Below are 23,371 nucleotides of genomic sequence, written 5' to 3'. Positions count from 1 at the left end.
TTTGAGTGACTTCTCACCCCTTTGGTGCAGATATCTTCCTGCCCATGGAATTTTTTGAATCTCAAGGGACTTGATCCTGAACTTTATCAAGATACATTTATTCTAAATCTACTTAGTGCAATTTGCCATCTGTTTGGTTTTAGAAAGGAAAATAATATACTGTATTCCACACTGACATAAGCAGGAATGAGCTTATTGGAAATGGAATGGACCTTACTAAATTCTCACCAGCCATGGTTTACAGCAAAGTAGGAAGGAAGAAAAACCAACAAACTCCTGTTCTATGGCATTTGGTTTTTGCATCAGAAGCAAACTGTGAACAAACTTTGTGCAAAATGGAGTGTAACACTGCAGAGTATGCAGCTGCTCCAAGCATAAGAAAAAATGTCCTCTCCCAAGTAGTAAAAATTGTAATTTGGCCCGGCAGATCTGACTCACCCCTAATGGGGGCTACAGAGCACATGGCTGCCACAGGATCACGGATTGTGACTCTTTGAAAAAGTTGTGTGTTGTGAGGTGGGAACTTCTAGTCTTTTACTTGTTTTGCTGCAGCTAAAAATCAATGATCAGTGTTTCTTGTTTACAATATTACTCTAAAATGGCAATGAAATGGCTTACCCAGTTGGACATCAGCTGTCAGAGATCAGTTTCACTGATTTGTATCTGCTATCAGATTATTTTTAGAACTGCAACTTGGCATTTCTGTGAATAGTTCCTCCAGGCTCACAAGAGTGGAATCGCAAAATATCTGTTCCCTTTGCTGAAGTGTTTTTATAATTTTATTAGAGCCAGGAGCAATGAAAAGTGAAGTCTTCTGGTACTGAACCTCTCATAAGGGACATCTGAGATAATTCTTTGTAAAACATGGCTGTGTTTACATGGGAGACTGGATCAATTTTAACATTCGAGTATGATCTTTTCCAAAATAATTTTGATCCTGTTTTATAGTAGTGCTCTCCAGTTCCAAGATCCACTGTTTTTTTTAATCTTTGTTTTGATTTCCAGAGATCTCAAGAGCTGTTCTGCTTGTCTGCATCCACTTGTGAGTATTCTTTTTTTCCCTTAAAGCTTGCCTTTTTGGCACAGAAAATATAATTTTAAAAGTGCCTTAAAACAACCTTCCAATTTGCTGTTCAGAGTCACTACTGAACATATCAGGGTAGGAAGTAAATGGCTTTGTATCTAGCTGAAAATATAAGGAGACGCGGGAGAGGTCAAAAGTAATTAGGCACCCCAAGCACATAGCTCGTAGCTTTAATAAACACCAAGCACGTTGTGGGAGTGCAGAGGACGAGCAGTGGGGCCTCACTTGCTGCCTCTGCTCAGGGCAGCAGCTCCGTGCCTCGCAGCCCTGGCTGGGAGGGCGCAGGCCGGGCCCATGGGCTGCAGGGCAGGCTCGGGCCTCCAAGGCGCCGTGAGCCGGCAGACGTGGTCAGCATGAAAGGCTGTCTTTCTTTTTTCTCCACTCTGATCTTTATTCCCATGAGGTGCTTTAATTACAGGTCTGTGTAGTAAGAAGTCTCGTGTCTGTCACTGCAGACTGCTGTCCCCGCTCTGCTGCCTGAGGCGGGAGGTTTCTGTCTCCTGCTGTGGCCCTCCTGCAGCAGCCGCAGCACACCTGTGCCAGCGCTCATCCCCAGGCAGGGAACCCAAGGCATACAGCTTTCTGGTGGTATGACTTGCACTGCTTTAACTACAGCAGGGTGGGACAAATGCCCGCATTTTTTAGCAGTTAGTTTATACAACTGCACAGGGCTCAGTCACTGGGAGATGACTAATGGCATCCGGGGTTGCTCTCAGCTCTTACGGTCCCCGTTCCCTTTTCAGCTTCCCTATGTTCTTCTATACCAAGTAGCACAGTGCATTGCAGTCACGCTTTTAAAGCTCTGCGTGAGGGTGGAGGGGGCAGGAGCAGGATGTCTCCCTGAAGCAGACCTGTTTGGAGTGCTGCTGTTTCCCTCAGCCAGCTGGACGGTTTGTTCTCAAAAAAAAAAAAAAAAAAGAGCAGAGAAAAACTTTGTAAAATCCTGAAGTGGTTTCTGTAGAGGGGTGACACATCTGAAATGAACATTCGTGTCTAGTCTTTAGCAAAGCCAAAAGGCAAAACCATAGGTTCTGTATGGGCAGTGGTTGTGAAATGAGCATGGAGGAACACTTGTACAGAAGGGAAGACCCGATGGAGGTTCGATGGGGAGAAGGAGAAAGGAGTTGGTCCTCTTGACTCAGTCTGCTGGGCAGCTCAGTGCCAGAGCAGCCTCCAGCTCCCCGCTGGTGGGGGCCGGTAGGCTTCCTGTTTGGACTGACTCGGGGGTGCTACCAAACTGTATTGCAAGGGAGAATTGCTGATTGACTGTAATGCCTATTTCTGTACAAACGTTGACCGTTACAATATTTTGTGCACCAGCATACTTTCAGGACAGATTGCCAGTCATCCTCAATCGATAACGCGTCGCAGCACTTCCTGGTGTGCTGAGGGACCTGATTGTGCTGAGTCTTCCCAAAGCCCCAGTTCAGATCCAGAACAGAGCTCCTTTACTTTTTAATTGGAAAAAGCTGCTCTTGTTCATCCAGAGTAATGTCCACACAGCTGATAATTCTAAAATAATTAACCCAGGATGTTTTATTCTAACACAGCTCTTCTGATTTATTTTTTGTCATGAATATAGGAAAACAACCTGAGAAGATATGCTGAAGTTGATTGACGCTAAAAGGGAGAAAGAGAATGTTTCTGCAGACTTTTTCCTCCCACGAAACTCTTGTCTGAGAGGACAGAGTATATTGATGGTGTAATTTATTGTAATTATGCACAGATGTTACTTAGATCCAACTTGCAGTAAATTAAGCTGGTAGAAACTGCTTATTGCAAAGTAACATTGAAGTCCCATTTAGCTCCTCAGCACTGGAATGTGCCGAATTTTGCTTGGAGTCAATCTGTATTGTGGGTGAGCTCCCAGCCAAGGAGTTGATGGTACTGGGCATGGGATCAGGCACTCAGCTCTACTGCCACCAAGATTAAAAGTGCTTCTGTATAAAAGGGGTTACTTTAAATTAATTAAAAAAAGGAAAAAAAGCATACTCATTTTGTGAGGCAATTAAGAGGAATAATAAGATTGTGGTAGTGTACTGAATAAAGGAGTCTGCAGTGTGCTGTTTTGCAGCCTATGGCAAGCTGGGAAAGCAGAAAATGGAGTGGTGTGCTACAGCTTGTAAGGATCTGCTGACAGGGAGCTCTGTGCTGCCACATGGAATTGGTGGGCACTGTCTAGATCATGTATGCCTGATGCACACAGATCTTTGTTTCCTCCCAGACCATAGGAAGACACTGGAACAGTGACAAACTGAACTCCTCTAGAAAATAAGGCAGCTGAGTGTTCCGTGCATCCAATTGGTTCTTCTTGGTGAAACAGCAGAGAGCCCCAGTGCCAAGCTGCTGGGAAGAACCCTCGCTGCACACGGCATGCAGTGATGCTGGGCTGCAGGAATGGTGAACATAAAATGTTGGAACTGGAGAAGGGATGCGGTTAATTCTGATAGTTGTTATTTGGTAAAGCTTATATTCACCAGACAGATACGGTAATGTGTTCTGCATTTGAGGGTGAGCTCTGAACTGTCTGGTAGTTGTGTAAGTAGTCGGGATGCTGCCCAGTGCTTTGATCAGGCTGCTGGCTCCAAGGAGACAAACGTGTAGCACTAACACTTGTTTGCTGGACAGCGAGGGGGGCGTGGATCAGCCTGCTCATCCAGCGTGCTACAGAGCTCCTCGCTGCATCTGTAAAAGCCAAAACGAGTATTTGTTTTTGCATCGTTAAATAGAGGTGGTACGATGGAGGCACCATGTTAGGGTCTGCTTTTCAGAAAACCGCTAAGCTACGGTAAACACAGCAGTCCCGTAGATGAGCAGGTGCTGGTAACATGACCTGGAACCGAAAGTGAAATTGTTTCTAGCTGGCCAAGTCCTAAGAATAAATAAGGAGAGGGAGGCGCGCCGTCCTCCTGCCCCGCTGAGCAGCCTGGGGGCCCGCTCGGGGTTTGTTTCCCTGGCACTCGGGGGCGCGCGACCGGCAGGCACCGCCGCTGCCCGGTTCCGCCCGGCCGAGCGCTGCCTGCCGATTCTCGGAGCCGGGTTTCCCCAGCCCGCCCGGGGCTGCGCGGCCGCTGCAGCTTATGCCGCCGGGCCGGACGGGCCCCGCAGCGGGGCGGGCGCTGCAGCCGGGCGGGGCGGGGCGGGCCGAGGCCAGGTGGGGCGCCGCGGCGGAGCCGGGCGGGTGCCGGCGGGAGCCATGCGCTGGGAGCGGACGCTGCTGCTCCGCACGGCCAAGGTAGCGGCGCCGCGGGCGGGCTGCGCTGGGGGTCGGGGTCGGCCGGGCCGCGCTCGGTGGCGCCGAATGAACCGCATTGGAGAACGGAAGGTGTCACGGCTCTGCTGAACTGCCGGGCTGCTTTTTTGATCCCAGCCGAGGGGGAAACTTCAGCGCTTACTCTGGTTACTTAATATGGTTCCTTTGTGGTGAATAGTTAAGCTTTTAGGAAAAAAAAAAGTTTCTTTGAAACTTGTCTGTCCTCATGCTTGTAGGTGCCCACTCGCTCCTGTTGCTGGCTGCACACGGCATGCTGAGAGCCTGAGGTCTCAAGTTTGCTCTAAGCACTGACCTTTGTAGATCTTTTGCTTTTTGATAACTTCTGTTACTGTCTTGCTTTCTGGTAAATACACGAAGTGCTGAGAATTACTTGGACTCACTATATACTTAAGCTGCACGGTTTTTCTCTTTCACAGTTGCCTTCTCTTTCTTTTTGTTCCGTTGCTGCCTGAGCTGTGGCTACATATCAATACTTTGTAGGTACCGGTCTGTGAACCAGGATTCTCTGTCTTGCTCTGGCTGCTCAGGGCCGTCAGCTGACTCAAGCATTTGAGAGTTTGCCCTTTTCCTCATCTTTTGTTGGATGTCTGTAAAAAGCGTGAAGCTTATGTTTTACTTTTAGAAGATCAGTTTGTTGATGCTGTACCTTGGCCAGCTGAACAAAGGTGCATTTTTGCGGACTTACATCCTTGTCAGTTTGATTGGTACAAAAAAGAACAGCTGGACTTTAGTGCTCACATTTATCTTTCTCCTTGTCTAGATTGAACGACTGGAAGTCAGCAGCCTAGCACAGACCTCCAGTGCAGTGGCCTCAAGCACTGATGGCAGCATCAATGCAGACTCTGTTGATGGCACCCCAGATCCGCAGCGTACAAAAGCAGCCATCACACACCTGCAGCAGAAGATACTGAAATTGACCGAGCAGATCAAAATCGAACAAACAGCCCGTGATGACAATGTGGCAGAGTACCTGAAGCTAGCCAACAATGCAGACAAGCAGCAGAGCGCCCGCATTAAGCAGGTGTTTGAGAAGAAGAATCAAAAGTCTGCCCAGACGATCTTGCAGCTGCAGAAGAAGCTAGAACATTACCATCGAAAGCTGCGAGAAATCGAACAAAATGGGATCCCTCGGCAGCCAAAGGATGTCTTCAGGGATATGCACCAGGGATTGAAAGATGTTGGAGCGAAAGTCACTGGATTCAGTGAGGGAGTAGTAGATAGTGTTAAAGGTGGGCTTTCCAGTTTCTCCCAAGCCACACATTCAGCAGCAGGAGCTGTGGTTTCCAAACCCCGGGAGATTGCCTCTCTCATCAGGAACAAGTTTGGGAGTGCGGACAATATTGCTAATCTGAAAGATTCCTTAGAAGAAGGCCAGGAAGATGGGACAGGAGGCAAGGCTCTAGGTGTTATCCAGAACTTTCAGTCAAGCCCAAAATATGGCAGTGAAGAGGACTGCTCCAGTGCTACGTCAGGCTCAGTGGGAGCCAACAGCACAACAGGGGGCCCTGTGGGAGCTTCCAGCTCCAAAACAAACACTCTGGATATGCAGAGCTCAGGGTTTGATGCAATACTACATGAGATTCAAGAAATTCGAGAGACACAGGCAAGACTGGAAGAGTCATTTGAGGATCTTAAGGTTCGCTATCAGAGGGATTACTCATTAATAATGCAGACTTTGCAGGAGGAACGGTACAGGTAAGTACTTTTTTACTAGTTTCCATATTAAATGCTGTGGGTGTAGAGCACGAGAGTCCTGGAGAGTAGTGCTCGGCAGCCTGGTTCAGGTGGGATGCTCTGCAGTCAGTTTGGGATTTTGCTTTCCTAATATTGTCTTTTGTAAATATCCTTATTCTGCTGCTCATTTTCCTCTCTCTACAAGAAAGGAATAGCAAGAATAAAGGTCATTTCATACTTTTTTCCTCATAAGAAGTCAAACCAAAGAAGTTAGAAAGGTGTCTCCCTGTCATGGAGGTAACATGGCTCTGGAGGTGGACCAGCCCCATACTTTGGTCACTCTTTGCCTTGCTGGAAGGACTGGGACTGGGAAAGCAGTGAGGCTGCTGCCACAGTGCCAGTCTCCAGCACTGCAGGATATATAGAATCCTCCTCATCAGAGCAGAGGCTGCTCCCCAGCTCCACAGGGGCAGGAGGAGGGGATAGCTAGAGGCTGCCTCTCTGCCAGGCCCCCCCAGGACACCACAGCCTAAATGCAGTGTGAGTCTTCTAGTGCACTTTAAAAACTTGGCATGAAAAATGCAAGGGACCCAACTCCTCATTCTGATAGAGGACAGCAGGCTTTTGTGAAAAGCTTATTTGTGGCCTTCATCACTTAGACCAGGCTGGAAAGCCTATGAGGCTCAGCACACCTGTCGGGTTTGGGGACAGGCTCTCTGAAGTACTCTGTGCCATTTGCTGCCTCAGTTTGATTTGCTCCATGCTTCATAGTCACTCTACAGCTTTTCAGACATGCCGGTGCCAGATCATTGGAAAAACATTTGAAAAGGCTTAGCCTGCTGGGATGTTGTAGTGACAGCAAGCTTTCTGTGTGTTTTGCAAAGCTTGGCTAGACAAAGCCAAACCAGCATCACTTTCTAATTCCACATCGCCACAGTCAGCAATTTGAGTGAAACCAGAGCCCAGCACAGCAACTTTGGTTCCTAGTACCTCACTGTCATCAGGTCACATTGTGAAGAGAAGGGGAGATAGCGCTTCCTCTCCACAGCAGAGACGGGTCTTGTTTGGTGCTGTGTGGGTTGTTGTTTTGCACATACAGCAGCAGCCATTCATAGTGGAACGCTATATGCAAGCACTATGCAGCTGAAGGAGTGGCCTGAAACTACAATAAAGGAGCTTGGCTGGGGACTAATGTGTGTTGGCAGCTAAGTGGACTGTATTCCCTGACAGCGTTCAGCAAAGTTCACGGAGGTCCTTCTGTGAGCCCAGCATGAAGCCCTGAGGGTAAATCTAGCATCTACCCTCTAAAGCAGCCTTGAGTGAAGAACTTTCAGGAGAGTCTATATTTGATATATACAGACAAAAATACGGTGGTTGAGACTTGCCATTGGAAAGCTGATGCAAATTAGTCGAAGGTGTGACCTCTAGAGAGGACTGGTTGAACTACGCTAAGTGCTCTGCAGGCTTTCAGAAATGAGCAGGTAACACAAGGAGCTCATGTATTAATACATGGAGAGAAATTGTACGAGTCTAGGTTCTTGTTTGACAGCCTCATTTTTTAAAATATCAGGAAGATAAAAGCCAGGAGGGCAGTGTGACGTGTGACAGCAGAGAAGATGTTCCTGTCCTGTGTGGAAAGCTGGCACTTGTTCCTCTGGCCATTAACCCTTCCTTTCCTTCAGAAAAAGAAAGGAAAGATGGAAGTGGAAGCTGACGTTCAAGATGGGGGACTCAAACAAATCATAGCCTGCCTTTGAAAGCTATTAACGCCTCGTAACTCTGCTGTATTTCTGGATGCTTTCAAAAACAAGCACTGAGCCCGAGTTCGAGTTTTTAAAAATGTGTATTTTAGAGAAGCCTTTGCTAATAGGGCTATGTGGAATATTTGCATCATCTGTGTAAACTGGAAGAAACAAAACAGATTGTGATGTTTTCTCATCCAGTCTTGGTCCGTTTCCTTGTTCTTAGATGTTCTGCTTTTCTGCAGGTTCTAGTGTTTTGTCTGCATACTCATTTTATTTCTGCTTATCAGCCAAGGTTCTGACTCGCTGGTGTTCCTTGACCTGCTCCATCTGCCTCCCGTCCCCATTCAGCTCTCCTTGTCAGCACAGCTGCTCTGTCAGCCATCTCCGCAGGCTCCACTGGTGCAGCCACCCCAGCCCTTGGCCCAGGGGATGCTGGGGCGGCCTGGCAGCACCCGGGAGCACGTGTTGGCAAAGGGTGGCCCCACGGGTCGTGGAGGCAGGAGGACTCTGGCCTGCACCTTTGCGCTCACTGTGTTGCCTCCACGTTGGGAACGGGCCCTGCAGCAGCCTGCTGCTTATCTCAGCAGTTGGAAGGTGGCAGTTGTTTACTGATATGAGCAGGGACTTTCTGTGCTATTGAGACTGACATAAAAGTTCCTGCTGAGTGTTTTCATCTTTCTTGTCCCTTCAGGAACCTGTTTGTACACAGTAAAATAATGAGCTCATGCGATTGGAGTGTGGTCGCAGTGAGGTCTTGGGCTCCTTCCCAGCCCGGCATCCTTGGAAAGTGTGTTCTGATCCCCCACGTTCCTGTCAGAGAAATCCACCAGCTGAAATGCTGGGAGCTCACACTATCCTTGCTGTCATTTTGTTGTTGGGCTTCAGTCTGTTCTCATTTATTTTAAAATAGATCAAGTGTGCTGAAATTCTGGGACTGGAAGATTGAACGGTACAAGCTAGGGCAGCGAATGCTTTGTGCTCAACATAGAAGGATCTTCACCCAAGTATGAAGCATTGAGATGTTTACACAAAGCTATTTTCTCTCACCAGAGGAGGTCTTGAAGCTGGAAGCACAGCGTGAACAGTGACACAGAGCAGCTCTGCCCCTCGAGCGTTGCTTAGGTAGAAGTCTTGGAATATGCTGCTAATAGGTATTGCTTTTAGCTATACTGCTCTGCTGTTGGAAGCAGTGTGTTCAGCAGCACGAAAAACGTACTAGAGAAGTAAAAGTTGGGTGATGTTCTGTAGGACGTGGCCCCTCCCTCCGCAAAAAATGGTATCTCGAGAGCTGTTTGAAGAGATACTAAAATACGGTTGCTTCTTTCTAAAGAAACAGGATTTAAGCTGCTTAGCAACAGCTGTTTTGTGAAGGGTGTTTATGTAGGAGGTTAAAGTATGTACTCATGGTGTTTTCAGAAATGGTTTAGTTCCTTTTGGTGTGAAAACCCACTGGAGGACTTTAAAATACATTAACAAATGGAATATGTTTCAAGTGATCTGTGCTGCCTTTGGGACTCCTGAGTGAGTTTAGTTGTGCTTTCTTGGTTGATGGCAAGTTTTGTGTGGTTTTTTGTTTGTTTGTTTGTTTTTAAATGAGGTGGAAACAAATGGCAACGTTAATTATCTGAGTTCCTTCTTCATTAGCCAGTCTTCACGTGGCTGCTCTCATGCTCAAGCTTGTAGTTCCTGGGAAACCAGTTCCCTCGTGTGCCCTGCTGCAGTGGCACAGCAGCCCTGGTACCTCAGGGTCAGCTGGGTTCTGTCTGGGGCTCACTGCTGCTCAACCACTTGTTGGAAACTGCTCTGCTGAGCCCGACTCCTCCTTTTTACTTTAGGTAATTGGAGCATTGAGAATGTGAATGAAAATTTGCTGCAGACTTTTCAGTTTAAAATAAAAACCCCAAAGCATTGTTCAGTACTAGCTTATGCCTACGGATTGTGAATATGTAGCTCATGAAGCACTGAAAAACTTGGGGGCTGGGGGAAGCAGAATTTTTGGTTTACTTTCAGAACTTAAATTGAACTCAAATGATAAGAGCTGTACTTTAAACTTTTTCCAAGCTGTTACAGTGGACTCAGTCAGTGGAAATCAGAGTGGGAAGAGCACGGTGGCTGCAGTAGTTGTACCCGTACCTTCCTTGCCATCAGGGCATTGCTGATAACGGACCAGGAATGAGGAAGCACAGAGGAGAAGGCTGGTGTGTCGGCTGTTCTCGGCCATGGGCTGAGCTCTCTTGGTGTTTACCTTTGGGAACAAGACAAATACTTGCCTGATTTTTAAAGCATATTGAAACATGAGTTGCTAGTAAAGGGCTTGAAATTCCAAGGGTGAAGTGCTGCGTACAAATACAAAGTATCCCTAATGGATTTTGAAGGTTCTGAAATGAGGTGAAGCTGTTGCTGAAGTCGGTTTAAAACTCTCTCAGTGAGAAACGAAGCTTTCTCAGAAATGTCATCAATACTTTTCTGAGCAGCCCTCTTCTGCCAAACTGCTCTCAGACTGCTCAACACAGCAAACTGAAAAATAAGCCTGCAGTTCAGTGATTCATATGTCCTTCTTGTAAGTAATACAGTGGTCTTTGCTAGTTAAGCTGAATCATTTGCAAGAGATTAAAAATACATCAGTAAATCAGACTTCTGTGCAGTCTCATGTGTAAAGACTAGAAAATGCTATCGTGTTCTCCAAGGCATATAACTGCATATAATTTCATTGTCATTTTTATTGCAATTACTTTTCAGGCGTAGAGGAAATTGCTTAAGAGTTTATAGTGTTAGAAGGGAACTTATTCAGGTTAAAACAAAAGTTTGAAGAATAAATATGCTAATTCTGCACTTGATTTCTTCCTTCTCTTTACAGTCGTCATTTCTGCTCTCTGCTTGTTGTTCCCTGGCTCAGAACAAGACTAATGCTATCTTACCTGGTAGAAGGGCTTTCTTGAATTCCCGCTGGAAGGGCCTCACATTGTTCATAAAGCAAAATTCTGTAGGCACAGCCATTTTTAAATGACAAGTCTGTCACTACTCAGTTGTTACTGGTCTAACAGTTGCCTCCCTCTTCTCAATAAAGCTGCTGAACCATGTCATCTCATTTCTAGATGTGAAAGACTCGAAGAGCAGCTAAATGACCTGACTGAGCTCCATCAGAATGAGATCCTGAATCTGAAACAGGAGCTGGCCAGCATGGAGGAGAAAATTGCCTATCAGTCTTATGAGCGAGCCCGGGACATCCAGGTGGGTGACAGAAATGGGAGCACTGAAGTCTGGTCTTCCACCTGCTCCCTCAGTAACTGTTTTTTAAATACTTCTTTGATTCGGAATTTGTTGTAAATCACCATAGATTTATTGCTAAACTTTACGCTGAAGATTTCCGTAAGATCTTTATTCAGTCCCTGACCCCCAGATATCTCCCCAAATAATTATTTTGCAATGAAAGGCTGTGCACATTCAGTGAGCAAATTCATCCCGAGGGGACCTCCACTCATTCAGAGAAGGGTTTTGAAATGGCTGATAGCACAGTGGAAGCCTGCATTCACTTTTTATACTGGCTCGATTTGCAGGGTTTTGTTTGGATATTGGAAATTAATGGTCTCTGACCTGAAGTTTTGTGTTTTATTGTTTTTGTTTGTTGTTTTTTTTTTTTTACAGTAATGTTCCCAGTGAACTCATTTGGGATGCATTTCTGTCTCATGAATTTTAGAACAGTCACCAAAGACATCTCAGGAAAAATACAGTTGGCTTTGTGTATCCACTGCATTTTGTCAGCAAACAGTTATTTCCGTTGGTTTGCCCAAATACACAGTTTTGAAAGAAAGGTTTCTTCAGTGTTTTAAGGACCAAAGCTAAGGATAGTCTGTACGATGGGAGGGCCTTCCATAGGCAGACACAGAGCAAAGACCTGGGCAATGATCTGAGCAGCAGCTGGACCTTGTCAAGGCCTACTCAGAAACAAATCTGTCATCTATTTTAAATTCTTGTCGCATTTGCTTTAGCAGGCATCTCAGCGTAGATAACTGATGTGAGATATTTATAACGTGAGTGGAGAACTGTAGGTCAGAGTTCTCCCTTTCCTCCTCTGAAGGAGTTCCACCCAGGTGAGACAAGGCAGGCCTGGCTGGTGGCACTGGTAGGTTCAGCTGCAAGGCGAGTTGAGTCAGTGTCCGTTTTGGGGTCCTTGCTTCTTGCAGGTGTTGTTCAGTTACCTGTTATCTTCAGGTGGCATAACTAAAGAGAAGCCTTGTGCTTCATTGACTTCCACAGATGATACACAGAGGCAGAGAAATGTAACAGATGGCAGTGACCTTTAAGTTAAGTTCAACATAAATCAGTGTCTGTGGCCTCTGGCAGTAAACAGCAGTCTCTCCCTTTGGGAAATGTTGCAATATTCACATTTATCCTCCTTTCTAACTTCAGCAGCAGGAAAAGTTGAGGTTGGAAACTTAAACTGAAGAGGGATATTCTCAATAGCTTCTTCTATTCTTCATTCCTTGGCTCATCACTTTTAATATAAACTTTAGTACAAATACAGACCGGCTGTTCCACAGCATTGCTGGGGGAATGATAAATATTCAGTTTTCTTGCATGAAGGAGCAGTGGGGGGCATAGGCTGGTGCTGCAGAGGAGCAGCAACAGAGCTTGGTCTGCAGGCACAGGTCCTGGTTCAGATTTGATCATCAGTCTGGGGGACATCGCTGCTCTGCTCAGACTTCTGACTCCTACCAAAGTCAGCATTCAGGTCCTGGGAAAAGCAGACCAGAGGGAGCATTGAGGGCGAAATTGTAACTTCATATCTCTGCAAGCATATTGCCTTAAATTCCCCTACTTGTTCTAACCCACCCACTGGCTGTTGGTGGTGGGTGTGTTGGCCAGGTGTGGTAGCAGCTACTTCTCCTGGTTGCCAACTGGGCAGCCCCAGCCCTGCATCCTCAGAGCTTTCCCTGGGCTTGTTCAGCTCAATAGCCAAGCAGGATGCAGCTGAGCCTTTTCAGTTAGTTGTTGCTGTTTCCTTAGTATTGTGCCAGATTGAATAGAGGGTTGAATGGGAGTGAGGTGAGCACAAACCAGAGGAAAAAAATGATGGAAATGAGAGGCTCTGGGAACACATAGGATGAGGAGTGCTGGCAGAACACAGTGCCTTCATCCCCTCAGGGGTCTCTCGAAACAAACTGAGATGGGCAGCCCTCCTTTCAAGTAGGTGAAGTCTGACTGCTTGCTGAGGGCTCTGTGTCTTCCTTCCTATGGATCTGACCACAAAACAGGGAGGGTGATAAGGCCTCTGCCATGTGCGAGGACAGACAGCTTATGTGCAAAGCGTTGTAACAGAGCCTGGCTTCTGCCAAAGCTGTCGCCTAACGCCTTCAAGACTTATTCAGGGAAACGAGGTCACACGGTGTCTTACACACTGCCGCACTTAGTTGGTCAGGGCTCCTCAATCACGTGAAGTGGCACCGCCTCTTCTCCTGCTGCAGGATATGAAATCAGCATCGTGACTTACATCCTGCAGAAGGTGCATGAGGCAGGTGGCCCTGCTGTGGTTCGGTTGCTAAGATGAGAGCCCTGGGCTGCTGCAGCATCAGCCCGTGGGGCGCTGGAACCGAGCGGTGTGTTCTTATCTACAGGAGGCCCTGGAAGCGTGCCAGACCCGCATCTCCAAGATGGAGCTACAGCAGCAGCAGCAGCAGGTGGTGCAGCTGGAGGGTCTGGAGAATGCCACGGCCAGGAACCTGCTGGGGAAGTTTATCAACATCCTCCTGGCTGTCATGGCCGTCCTCCTTGTCTTCGTGTCCACTGTGGCCAACTGCGTCGTGCCCCTCATGAAAACTCGCAATAGGACGTTCAGCACTTTATTCATAGTGGTTTTAATTGCCTTTTTGTGGAAGCACTGGGATGCCATCTCTGGCTACTTGGAACGGTTTTTGTCTCCCCCCAGATGATGCCATGAGGAATCGGCTGCATCGCCCCCTCCCAGCACACTCGGTGAGCAAGCGTGGCAAAGATTAGTCAGCAACTACTCCGCTGAAGTTTTAAAGTGTCTGAGTGAATTTGTTTACATTTAGAATAACGTTTTTTCTCTGCGAGATGCATTGCAATAGTATTTTTTAGATTTTATTCAAGAACTCTTTTTGGCGAGAATCCCGGATAATTTTTATGTAGCATGGTTCTCTTTGGATGCAAATCTTAAGATTCTTTAAAGTGTACAAAATAAATAAAATACCGAAATTTGGAGCATACCAATGGGCAACTTAAACTGTGGCTTGAACTACTGTACTAAACCTGTCAGGAAGAGGAAGAATGTGATTAACTTAAGATGAGCAAAACTAAATGTAGTGCACGCAGCCTTGAGGGATGGTACCACAGCAAACCTGTAACACTAAACTTTTACTGTGAAGTCTGCTCACATTCCATGTCCAAATGTATGGGTTTGGAGTGGTTTCTTTACAAGACAACAAAACAACGTGTGGATCTCTTTCCCGACTCAGCGTCGGGTTTGCCATTCGTGCTGACCTGACTGAACAGTGACTTTCTATAAGGCTGGTTAACTTTGCTAAATGTATGAAGTGGAAGCCTCGTGCCACATACAGAAACTGCACAGTCGTGCTGCAGTATTTTGAAGTAGTCCTTGAAACACTTACCTTTAAGCAAAGCCCTTGGTCGCACTTTTAAGGTTTTTTTTTAATGTATGTATATTCACAGATTTAAAAAAAAATCCAAACAGCATACTTGAAGAGTGTTATACTCAAACTCTCAGTGCTTCCTTATCGTTTCTAATAGGATTTTTTATTATTATTATTATTATTATTATTATTGGGTTGTTGGTTTTTGTTGTGGTTTTTTTTCTTTTTTTAAAGGGGTTGGGAGGGTCATTGCTTTTTTTTTTTTTTTTTTTTTTTTTTCTCCTTTTAAATAAAGAAGTGATGTTTTTAAATGAAGAAATGCGTGAATAATTGTGAGCTGTCTTGTCCTGAAACAGTTTTGAGGAGGACAGACGGTAGTTTCTAGTGCCAGCCTGTCTGGAACACAGTGCTGTTCATATGCCATTTCTGTCCTCCTGAGCACACAGATGCAGCATCAGGAAGAACATCCATCCTCTCCGCACTTTCTTGTCAGGCAGGTGTTTGTTTTTTTTTTTTTCTTTTTCCAAATGTGAAAGAGAATACGTCTATATTTCTTGCTTCAACATCATCTTTCATTCCTGGCCTCGGGTTCAGAATAGGGAATTTCTTTGCATACCTTCCTAGGCAACATTCTTTTAAGAAAAGAAGTGCTGAATCAACAGTCTGCTTACAGGAATGATTGCCTCAGAAATATTCCTGATTCAGTTTTTAAATAAACTCCTAAAGAGTGAAACCAAAGTTTTCCTCCTGTCAGGCTCTAATCAGATCATCTGTGTAGAGATTAGTAGACTGTATCTGTATAGTGTGCCATAGACAGCATCCTCTTCTTTGTCTGTGAGGGCAAGCACTTGTGTAGGTACACTGTCAGAGCTCTAAAGGAAATGTCAGCTCCAGCCGCACCCTCGCAGGCCCAGCAGTGCTGCTGTTGCTGACGGCTGTTGGCACTGGCAGGCAAGGCCGCATGGCGAAGGAATACGGATTCACTCTGTTTTCTTTAAAGTTTGGTGCCCCTTTCTGGCGTTACAGTGTCAGCATACAGCTTCCATCTCCATGAAATGTTAACAGGCTCCAGGAGTCTTTCAGCACCGTTTGTGGTGGTTACTCAGATGTGCTGTTATTCTTCCCTCCAGGTTTGTGTTCTCTCTAGGAACTAAATGTTGCTCAGGTGACCTAGACCAGTTGAGATCATACATACACATACAAGGAACATGTGCATTATATATACTGTACTTGTATATGTGTATATGTGTGTGTGTATATGTATATATGTATATATATGTGTGTATGTATGTATATATATATATATATATATATATATATAATATATGCCATGCCGTGATGCAAATTCTGGCCTCTAGAAATTCCCCTGAACTAGGTTAACTGGCTGCTGGCCGCTGTAAGCCCTCCACAGCTCACCCATTCTTCGGAGATTCTTTGTGTGTTTTCCATACTCACAAAAAACTCAGGTACCCTTGCAGGGATCCCAGCACGCCTGCCTTTGTCACTGTATGCACTGATCTGCTCCTGTCGTGCTTCAAGCGCAAATTGCCAATTGCAGTTCCTTAAGCCAAAAAGAATCGTTCTTCTCACAGAGCTGCAGACAGAGCAAAGGTTGCATAACCGTTCCCTCTCTGGACAGTTCTTCTAGCTCAAGTGAAACTGCATTCTGTTTACCATCCTTATCTGGCTGGTACAGATTACATGGATAATCATCTTCTTCCGTTAGGTTTTGTCAGAAATAACAGCATGAATAACAGTGAGAAATAATTTGGTACATAACAGAAAAGCGTTGTTGCCTTTATTTGTGGTTCCTGGCCTCTGCGCCTCTGTTTTCCTCCTCTTTGGTCACTCTAAAAGAGCTCACGGTAGGTTTTCCTGTGGTCAAAGCAGGAGGCAATTGGAAGCCAATGGATTTGGAGGCTCAGTGCCACTCATCTGTAGTATCTGAAGGCAGTGATTGTCTTTCTTCTTTATATCCTAACTTCATTTAGTGTCTCAACTGTGTCACGGTCAGTAAATGCCGTCTGCTGATTTGCCAGGTGTAGGCTTGATAGAAACTGATCACCTCAAAACTATTTGGCGAAGGCCACAGGTGTGTGTCTCTAGGCTGCGTCTGTCCGTGTCTCTTTCTCTCTCGACACTTTTTTTCCATTCCAGAAAGTCATCTGCAGTAATGCCACATATGATGCTGCATCCACTTTTCTTATCCTAATAGGACTGCCGTGTGTTTTGCCTTTTGCGCTAGCAGAATGTTTTGGGTTCCTCCCTCTTCGATTTGAAGGTCAGTGGCGATTTCTGATAGGTTAACAATGATTATATTGTTGGAAATGTGATTCTAGCTTTAAGGCTCCCTTTCCCTGTAAGTGGTTGTGTTTGCTTTCTTGATTAAGCATTCCTGGATGATGCGTAGAAGAGTACGTGGTGTGGGTGTGCACGTGTGAGTACCTTTTGTGGGCCTCCTTATGGACGTACACTATTTTAGTGACCATCTCTGAGTTGCAGAATGTTTTCCCCAACATTTCCTATTCAGAGTTGGAACAATTCTGGAATTATTTGGACGTGTTTAGCGCATATCAACTTGGGATATGAAAAGGGAAAAATACAATGGACTGTGGTAGTTGGGGAAGCAGCAGCTCTTCAGAGAAATTCTGAGGTTCGAGTGAAGTTCATCTGTTTTTTCCTATTTGTTTTCTCAATGTAAAAAAAAAAAAACCCACAAAAAAGTCGTCTTGATGCAAAAAATGGCTGGTTTTGATTTGATGAATTTCCCTTTCCTCTCAGCTTCATTAGTTTAGTTTAATGATACTGAGCATGCAGATACAGCAATGATTTCATTGGTTTATTCCAGTCCTGTGAGTTTTAGGGTCTGATCAGATTAATTATTGAGTTCTGTACATGTTGCACTGGGACAGAAAAACACTGTCTTTCAGCTTTGACAAATATGCATTTTTTTAAATTAAACAAAAAGGCAGCATTATAACAAAATAAGCCAAGCTACAAAAGGGGTCCGAGGTTGGGTAATTCTGACAGTTTTTAAGTGAATTCTGAATGTGGCTAAAGAGTTAAAGCCGTGTGTCTGTGTCGTGTATGCCAGGTGGTATAGTGGTAGGCAATTGATTTAGCTGTAAGTGTGTTTCAAAAGTGTAAAAAATAAACTGAAAAACTCACTTGCACGGATTGAAGAGTCCAGAGATGACACATGTGAACGTAACACTGTAGTTTGTAGATCTTAAGCTGCTAATCGTTGAGAGAGATTTACATTTGTCTTGTCTGATTGTTGCAGATTTATCTGTGACAGTTTTACTGTATATAAAAAAAAAAATAAATAAAGACCTCAGCTATTAACACTGGATTAATTGGAATGTTTTCATGGGGCTGTGGGAGAGAAGAAAAATAGGGGGTGGGGAGAGGGTGGAAAGTGCATTGAGCCCTAATAGCTCGAGTTTGATCGCGCCCTCCCCTATAAGAGCTTCAAGTTTGATCAAGTTCTCTTCTTACCAAGCTTCCATCCCACGGTGGGCCAGACCCACCTGCCTTGGTGAGAATGAAGGGGCCGTCCTGCACAGCACCGCCCCGACTCCGGCAATTCAGCACAGCTCAGCGCAGGCACCGCAGCTCCTGTGGGTACCAGACTGTATGTGGGTGTGCATGTGTGTGTGTGTCTGTATTTGTGTGTGTGCATGTGTGTGTGTGTCTGTATGTGTGTGTGTGCATGTGTGTGTCTGTATGTGTGTGTGCATGCGTGTGTGTCTGTTTGCGTGTGTACATGTATGTACACTCATCCGGGCATGCTGCCTATTTCAGAGAGCTGTATGGATCCTGGCTGTAACGGATGGGCTGGGGTGGCTCTCATGTGTTTGGTTCTTTCCTCTATGGGTTGGTAGGATGAGCTCGGTGCTAAGCTGCCCATGCAAAGGGGGCTGTGCTTGTGGGGCCCGGGCGGCACAACAGCACTTCTGCCGAGGCACCCGGGCCCTGAGACTCGAGCGGTGAATCATCCTCACTTCAGTTATTTTAAAAGATTGTCGTCGTTCTAATCCGATCTACGCTCATCTGAAAAAGCCCCAGGCGCGAAGCCGCGTCGGAGCGTCCCGCAGCTGCGGGTGCTGCCTGTCGGGCCGAGGAGCGCGGGATGCGGGGCGCGAGGCGCCCACGACGCCCATGCCCCGGTCTCTGGCTCCACCTGGCGGCCGCGCGGCAGCACCGCGCCCTGTCCTGCGCCGCCTCTCGCGGCCCCGCGCCGCCGTCCGCCCGGCCCGACGTCGCCGCCGCGGTCGCTGCAGAATTACCGCGCCGGTCGCTGCCGCTCGGATCCGCGCCCGTGTGCACGAGAGCCCAGCAAGGGCCCGTTGCAGCCCGGCGGGAGCTGCTCCGCGCGCGGCGGAAGCCCGCACGCGGCTCTCACGGCGCTGAGACGCGGTGGCGGTTGTGACTGCAGTGAGAGTTATTTGCCCGACCCCGAGCTTTCCTCTCCTCCTCTCGCAGAATGCCTGGCGTCTCCTAAGAAGCAGCAGAGCGCTGTTCGCTGCCTCACCCGACACAGCCGAACCAGCCCGGCCTCGCTGAGTTACGTCTGCCCCGGGCCGCCCCGTGCGGCCGTGTGCTGCCACGGAGAGCGCACGTAAAAGGCGCCTTTGCTGCGCTGCAGGACAGGCTCCGGATAAAAAAAGGAGGAAAATCGGGAGACTGGGAGCTCTCTAAGGCCGGGATGGAGAATGCACAGAACAACGGCCACACTGATAGAGCCCCGAGACCTGCTATGGCTGGGACGGAGGGACCTTCCCTGCGCCATGGAGTGGTGCATGTATGGAGCCGCAGGGATGCTGTAAGGCTGAGCAGCCTTAGGATGCTCTCTCCTGTCATTAGAATGCCCCTCATCTCCCTGCCATGTCCCTCACCCCAGGTGCTGCTTACTGCCAGTGCCTTCTGCCAGGTGCTTGCAGTGTCACTAATCAATGGGGCCTGGTGGACAAAGCCAGCACCGCAGTGGGGGAGATGGCACCGCCTCCAGGGTGAGGATGGGGTTCAGTTGGGGCTGCAAAATTGGCATCTTGTGTTTCTGACAGGGCACTGGTGGGGAAACACCTCATAACAAGACACATCCCTCCAAGCTCACAGCGTAGTGCAAAGACTAGAGAGCCTCAGTCCCAGTGGCAGCAGCAGAGCAGCCCTGTTTGTGCTCCAGGAGACTCTCCAGGCAGTGCCTCACCCCTTGGACTCATGAGCTGCTCTTATTGCCAAACTTTCAATTTCCGCTACTTGTGGCCACCCCTGCAGGCCGAATCCAGCTGCAGCTTCTAAAGATGCCATTCTCACTTCACCACCAGCAGCTCTGGCTCTGACTCACTTCCTTTCCCACTGCACTCCATTTTGGCCAGTGCTGGAGGAAATCCCACAGCGAGCAGCCTCAGGCACACTCCGGTCACCTCCTCCAGCAGGAACCACCACGTAGCACCACACACACCGAGCTGAGCTCAGCTCTGTGAATGCCCCCAGAAACGCTATCCTTGCCTGCTGCCACTTCATAGGAGCAAGCAAGCCCACATAGATCAGTTCTTGTATTTGTTTTCTATTATTGCTGGCACTGAGCCTGCCTGCCCTGACTTGGAATGTTTGATTCTTGTCTGCAGCACCTGGGAACACTCAACATTTCAGACAACACAGATTGCTGTCACCACATAGGTCATCCGTTGCTGCTGCACCTTCAAAGAAGGAAGATCTGGGCAGGTCCTGGAGAGGGCTACATGTTTTACACCAAGGAGGCTGCTAACACTCTCGTCCTTTGCCTGAGGATGCAGTAATGAATCCTCAGGGCCTCCTGCCCAGCGGCCTGGAAGAGCAGCCCTCTACCAGCCCAGCACAGAGTTGGAGTGGCACATCTGAGGGGACAGACCGTGGCTCTGGGAAGTGGACCCTGAGCCCTTTGGGCCATAGGCCAGGAGCCAGGCTGCCCCTGTGCGAGGGCAGCAGCGGGTGCAGGGTGCCCAGGGTGCAGGGCAGGCTCAGGCTGCCCATGTTGGTGCCGCTGTGGCACAGCATGAGGGGCTGCGCTGCTCCCAGGAGCCGCAGACTGGGAGTGGCTCCGAGCACACACAGCTCAGTGCACTGCTTCTGTCCTTCAGGCTGGGACATGGAGCGGATTTTGTCACACTCAGAAAAGAATCCCATGAAGCCTGGCCACTTTTGCACCCTAATTTACTATCATCTTTCACAAGCTCCATCTTTTGGCTTCTCTGGTACTGCCAGCCATGGCTACTGTTGTTGATTCGATAGTATCTCTAATCTGGCTTTCTTGAGAGCGGCCATACCTCAGAGCTGCTGTTCTCCTGCTGGAGCCATCTTTCCTCATCGCGTTCTTTCTCTCTTTTCCAGCTGGGGCCAATCTGTCTGGGAAATAGTCCAATTTGCTTCCATCTGATGGGAGCAGATCCCAGCTCCATTCCCTTCATCTATGCCAGAGTTAAAATCAGCCAAGGTTATTACTCTGAAATCACTCATTTTCCTTCTCTGCATTTTTGTTGCCATTTTTCCCCCTCTGTGCTGGGCCAGGTGGGCAGCAGAGGCACTGCTGAACATCTCTTTTCCCTCAGGGTCTGCACTCTGTGGGTTTGGTGCCACACGGCACCACTGCCCCAATGAGATGTCCTACAGTTTGTGGTCTCTCACATGTCTTCAGTGGGAGCGCAGCTCAGTGCCAGGCAGAGCTCAGACTCTCAGCAGTGCTTGGCAAATCTACCATGTGCTGCCCCAGGGCTGCGAGTCACATGGGGATGGGATGCATTGCCACAGGAGCTCCATTCCCCCCCCCCCCCCCCCCCGCCTCCATACCCAGTGCCTCCCTGCTACAGCCCTGCTGCAGAGTGCCAGCTCCTGCAGTGCTCCCAGCAATGGGCATAGCCCAATCCAGACCAAATTGCTTGGGGTCACTGGGGGCTGCTGTGCCCAGCGCCAGGCTCACACCTTGACGGCCCTGAGTCCTCATCCCGCCTCAGAGCTCATTTTAGCTCAGGGCTTAAACACAGGGAGAGGGACTGCCCCAGAGCATAGGGCTGCATGGTGCTGAGGCCTGCATCTGCTATGAGCTGTCTCATGCACTGCTGTTGGCTGGGGTTGCATGCACATATCCAAGATTAAACACTCAGAGCCCAGCTGTCAGCCCCAGGAAGCACCATCAGACGTGACTACAAGAAGCTGCTTGCACCTGGCTCCGAAGCATGACTGAGGTGAGGGGTGTGCAGATCCTTGGGCAGGGGGTCCTGCACCAGCTGCATCCTGCGGTGCTGCAGGTGTGCAGTCAGCTCCTGGCATGCCCTCCTCCCTGTGCTGGGAGTTGGCTCACCATCACTTCCCAGAGATCTCCCAGCTCTGTGAGGCAGCATGGCTGTGGGGCAGTGCTGCTGAGGGGGGTGGGTTGGACCTGCAACCCACTGGGCTGGGCTCAGCAGGACGCATCCCTGCCTGTGGGTGGGCGCTGGGTGGCTGCTGCCTGGGGGCTTTAAGCTGTAAACTTGTAAGCAGAGTGCTGTGTGTTTGTAAACAATGAATGTAGATCATGGCAGATCCCAGTGCTCCTGAAGGAGGGCAGTAGCTGTGCGTATGGTGAGGAAGGCGGAGTGCAGTGTGTGGGTATCTGCACCCACCGTAGTGCTGAGGGGACTCCATGCTGCCATGGAGGAATTGTGTGCAAAACGGTCACTGAGCCTCTTGTGATGTGATGGTGATGAAAAGAGAATCACCGCTGAGCTGTGTCATTTACAGAGCCCCAACCTTAATTAACTGTGATTGATAATCCACTGCCAAGATGAAAGATGCTGTGGGCTTATCCATATAATCCCTGCTTGTGTGTTTAAAGACTGATAGGAGAGCCAAAAAAAAACCATCGAGATGAAAAGATAAGGCTGAAGATGCATGGTGATGTCTTGGAAATCTAATATAGCGTAGAAAATATCCCTTTTAAAAATACACTATTAGCTGCTGTCAAGTGACAGCCATTTGGCCCTCACATGCTCCAGATGAATGCAGCCAAGTTGTGTCAGAGCTCTTCTGAGAGCACCGCCTATGCTGCTCACCAGGCTGCTTCCTGGAGCACACTGGATGCATGAAATCTGCATGAAGTCTTTGTGATGGCCTTGTCAACAGAGCCCACAGCTGGGTTATGAATCACCTCATCTGGTCACGTGAGCTGGTTTCACACCAATATCTCTAGAGGGAAAGCGCTGGAGGGCTGAGGGAGGCAGGAGTGGGGATGTCAGATGCAATCCCCTACCCTGGTTCCTGATGGGAATATTTCTCCCCCTCCACCAGCTAATGACTGGTTCTAATGTAATAGAACAGAGCGAAGTGACCAACATAAAGTGCATGTATTCTGTTTTCGCATCTGAGCCTAACATGTCCACGAGTCACAGTCTGAAATGATTGGGGGTGTTACTGGTCACACAGTCTGACATTTTGCCAAAAGGTCTCTTCTGTCTCTTCTCTGAAGTGTGAAAATGAAGGATGCTATTTCTTGTGTTCTGTAACAAAAAAACGGAGCTGCTGAGGCTTAAGGAGCCATTGGATGAGGGAACCAAAGGAGAAAGAAGGTGGAGGAGGAGGATGAAAACACCATCACCGTACAACAGAACCCAGACTCCTGGTAACCGCACAAATATTGGATCTTTAGTGATGCTTAATGGAATACATTGTAGGGAGTACCTGAAAAAATGCGGTGGAAATTTCCCAGTCCAGACATCACAACATATCATCTCTTGCATCCTTTACCAGGATGATCTTGAAAGCTCAGTTTGATTTTGCTTGGTTTTATATTTATTTATTCAGTTGTCATTAATAACAATGAAAATGAAACTGCCCACCCCTGACCGAGTTCCCTTGGCACTCAGCTGAAGCACAGAATTATGCAAACAGGCAGACTCCCACCACACGTTATCCCAGGCAGCAAAACACAAACCAAACATCAGAGACAAATTACCCACCCACCAGAAGA

General features: G+C 47.8%; 1 protein-coding gene across 1 annotated transcript in view; it reads left to right on the top strand.

Moving 5' to 3' along the window:
- TMCC1 (transmembrane and coiled-coil domain family 1) overlaps positions 1-13,707 on the top strand; it is a gene marked incomplete at both ends in the record, with an annotated part of 57,213 nt that extends 43,506 nt beyond the window's left edge. The window contains 3 exons of the mRNA XM_079540545.1: positions 5,119-6,053; positions 10,873-11,008; positions 13,393-13,707. Of these exons, the coding sequence (XP_079396671.1) occupies positions 5,119-6,053; positions 10,873-11,008; positions 13,393-13,707 (1,386 nt within the window). The remainder of the gene's footprint in view (positions 1-5,118; positions 6,054-10,872; positions 11,009-13,392) is intronic.
- Positions 13,708-23,371: the final 9,664 nt, after the last annotated feature.

Source organism: Tetrao urogallus (genome assembly GCF_951394365.1).
Source record: "Tetrao urogallus genome assembly, chromosome: 10".
NCBI classification, from domain to species: Eukaryota; Metazoa; Chordata; class Aves; order Galliformes; family Phasianidae; genus Tetrao; species Tetrao urogallus.
The sequence above is the reverse complement of the archived record's forward strand: the minus strand, read 5'-3'. Positions and strand labels throughout refer to the sequence as shown.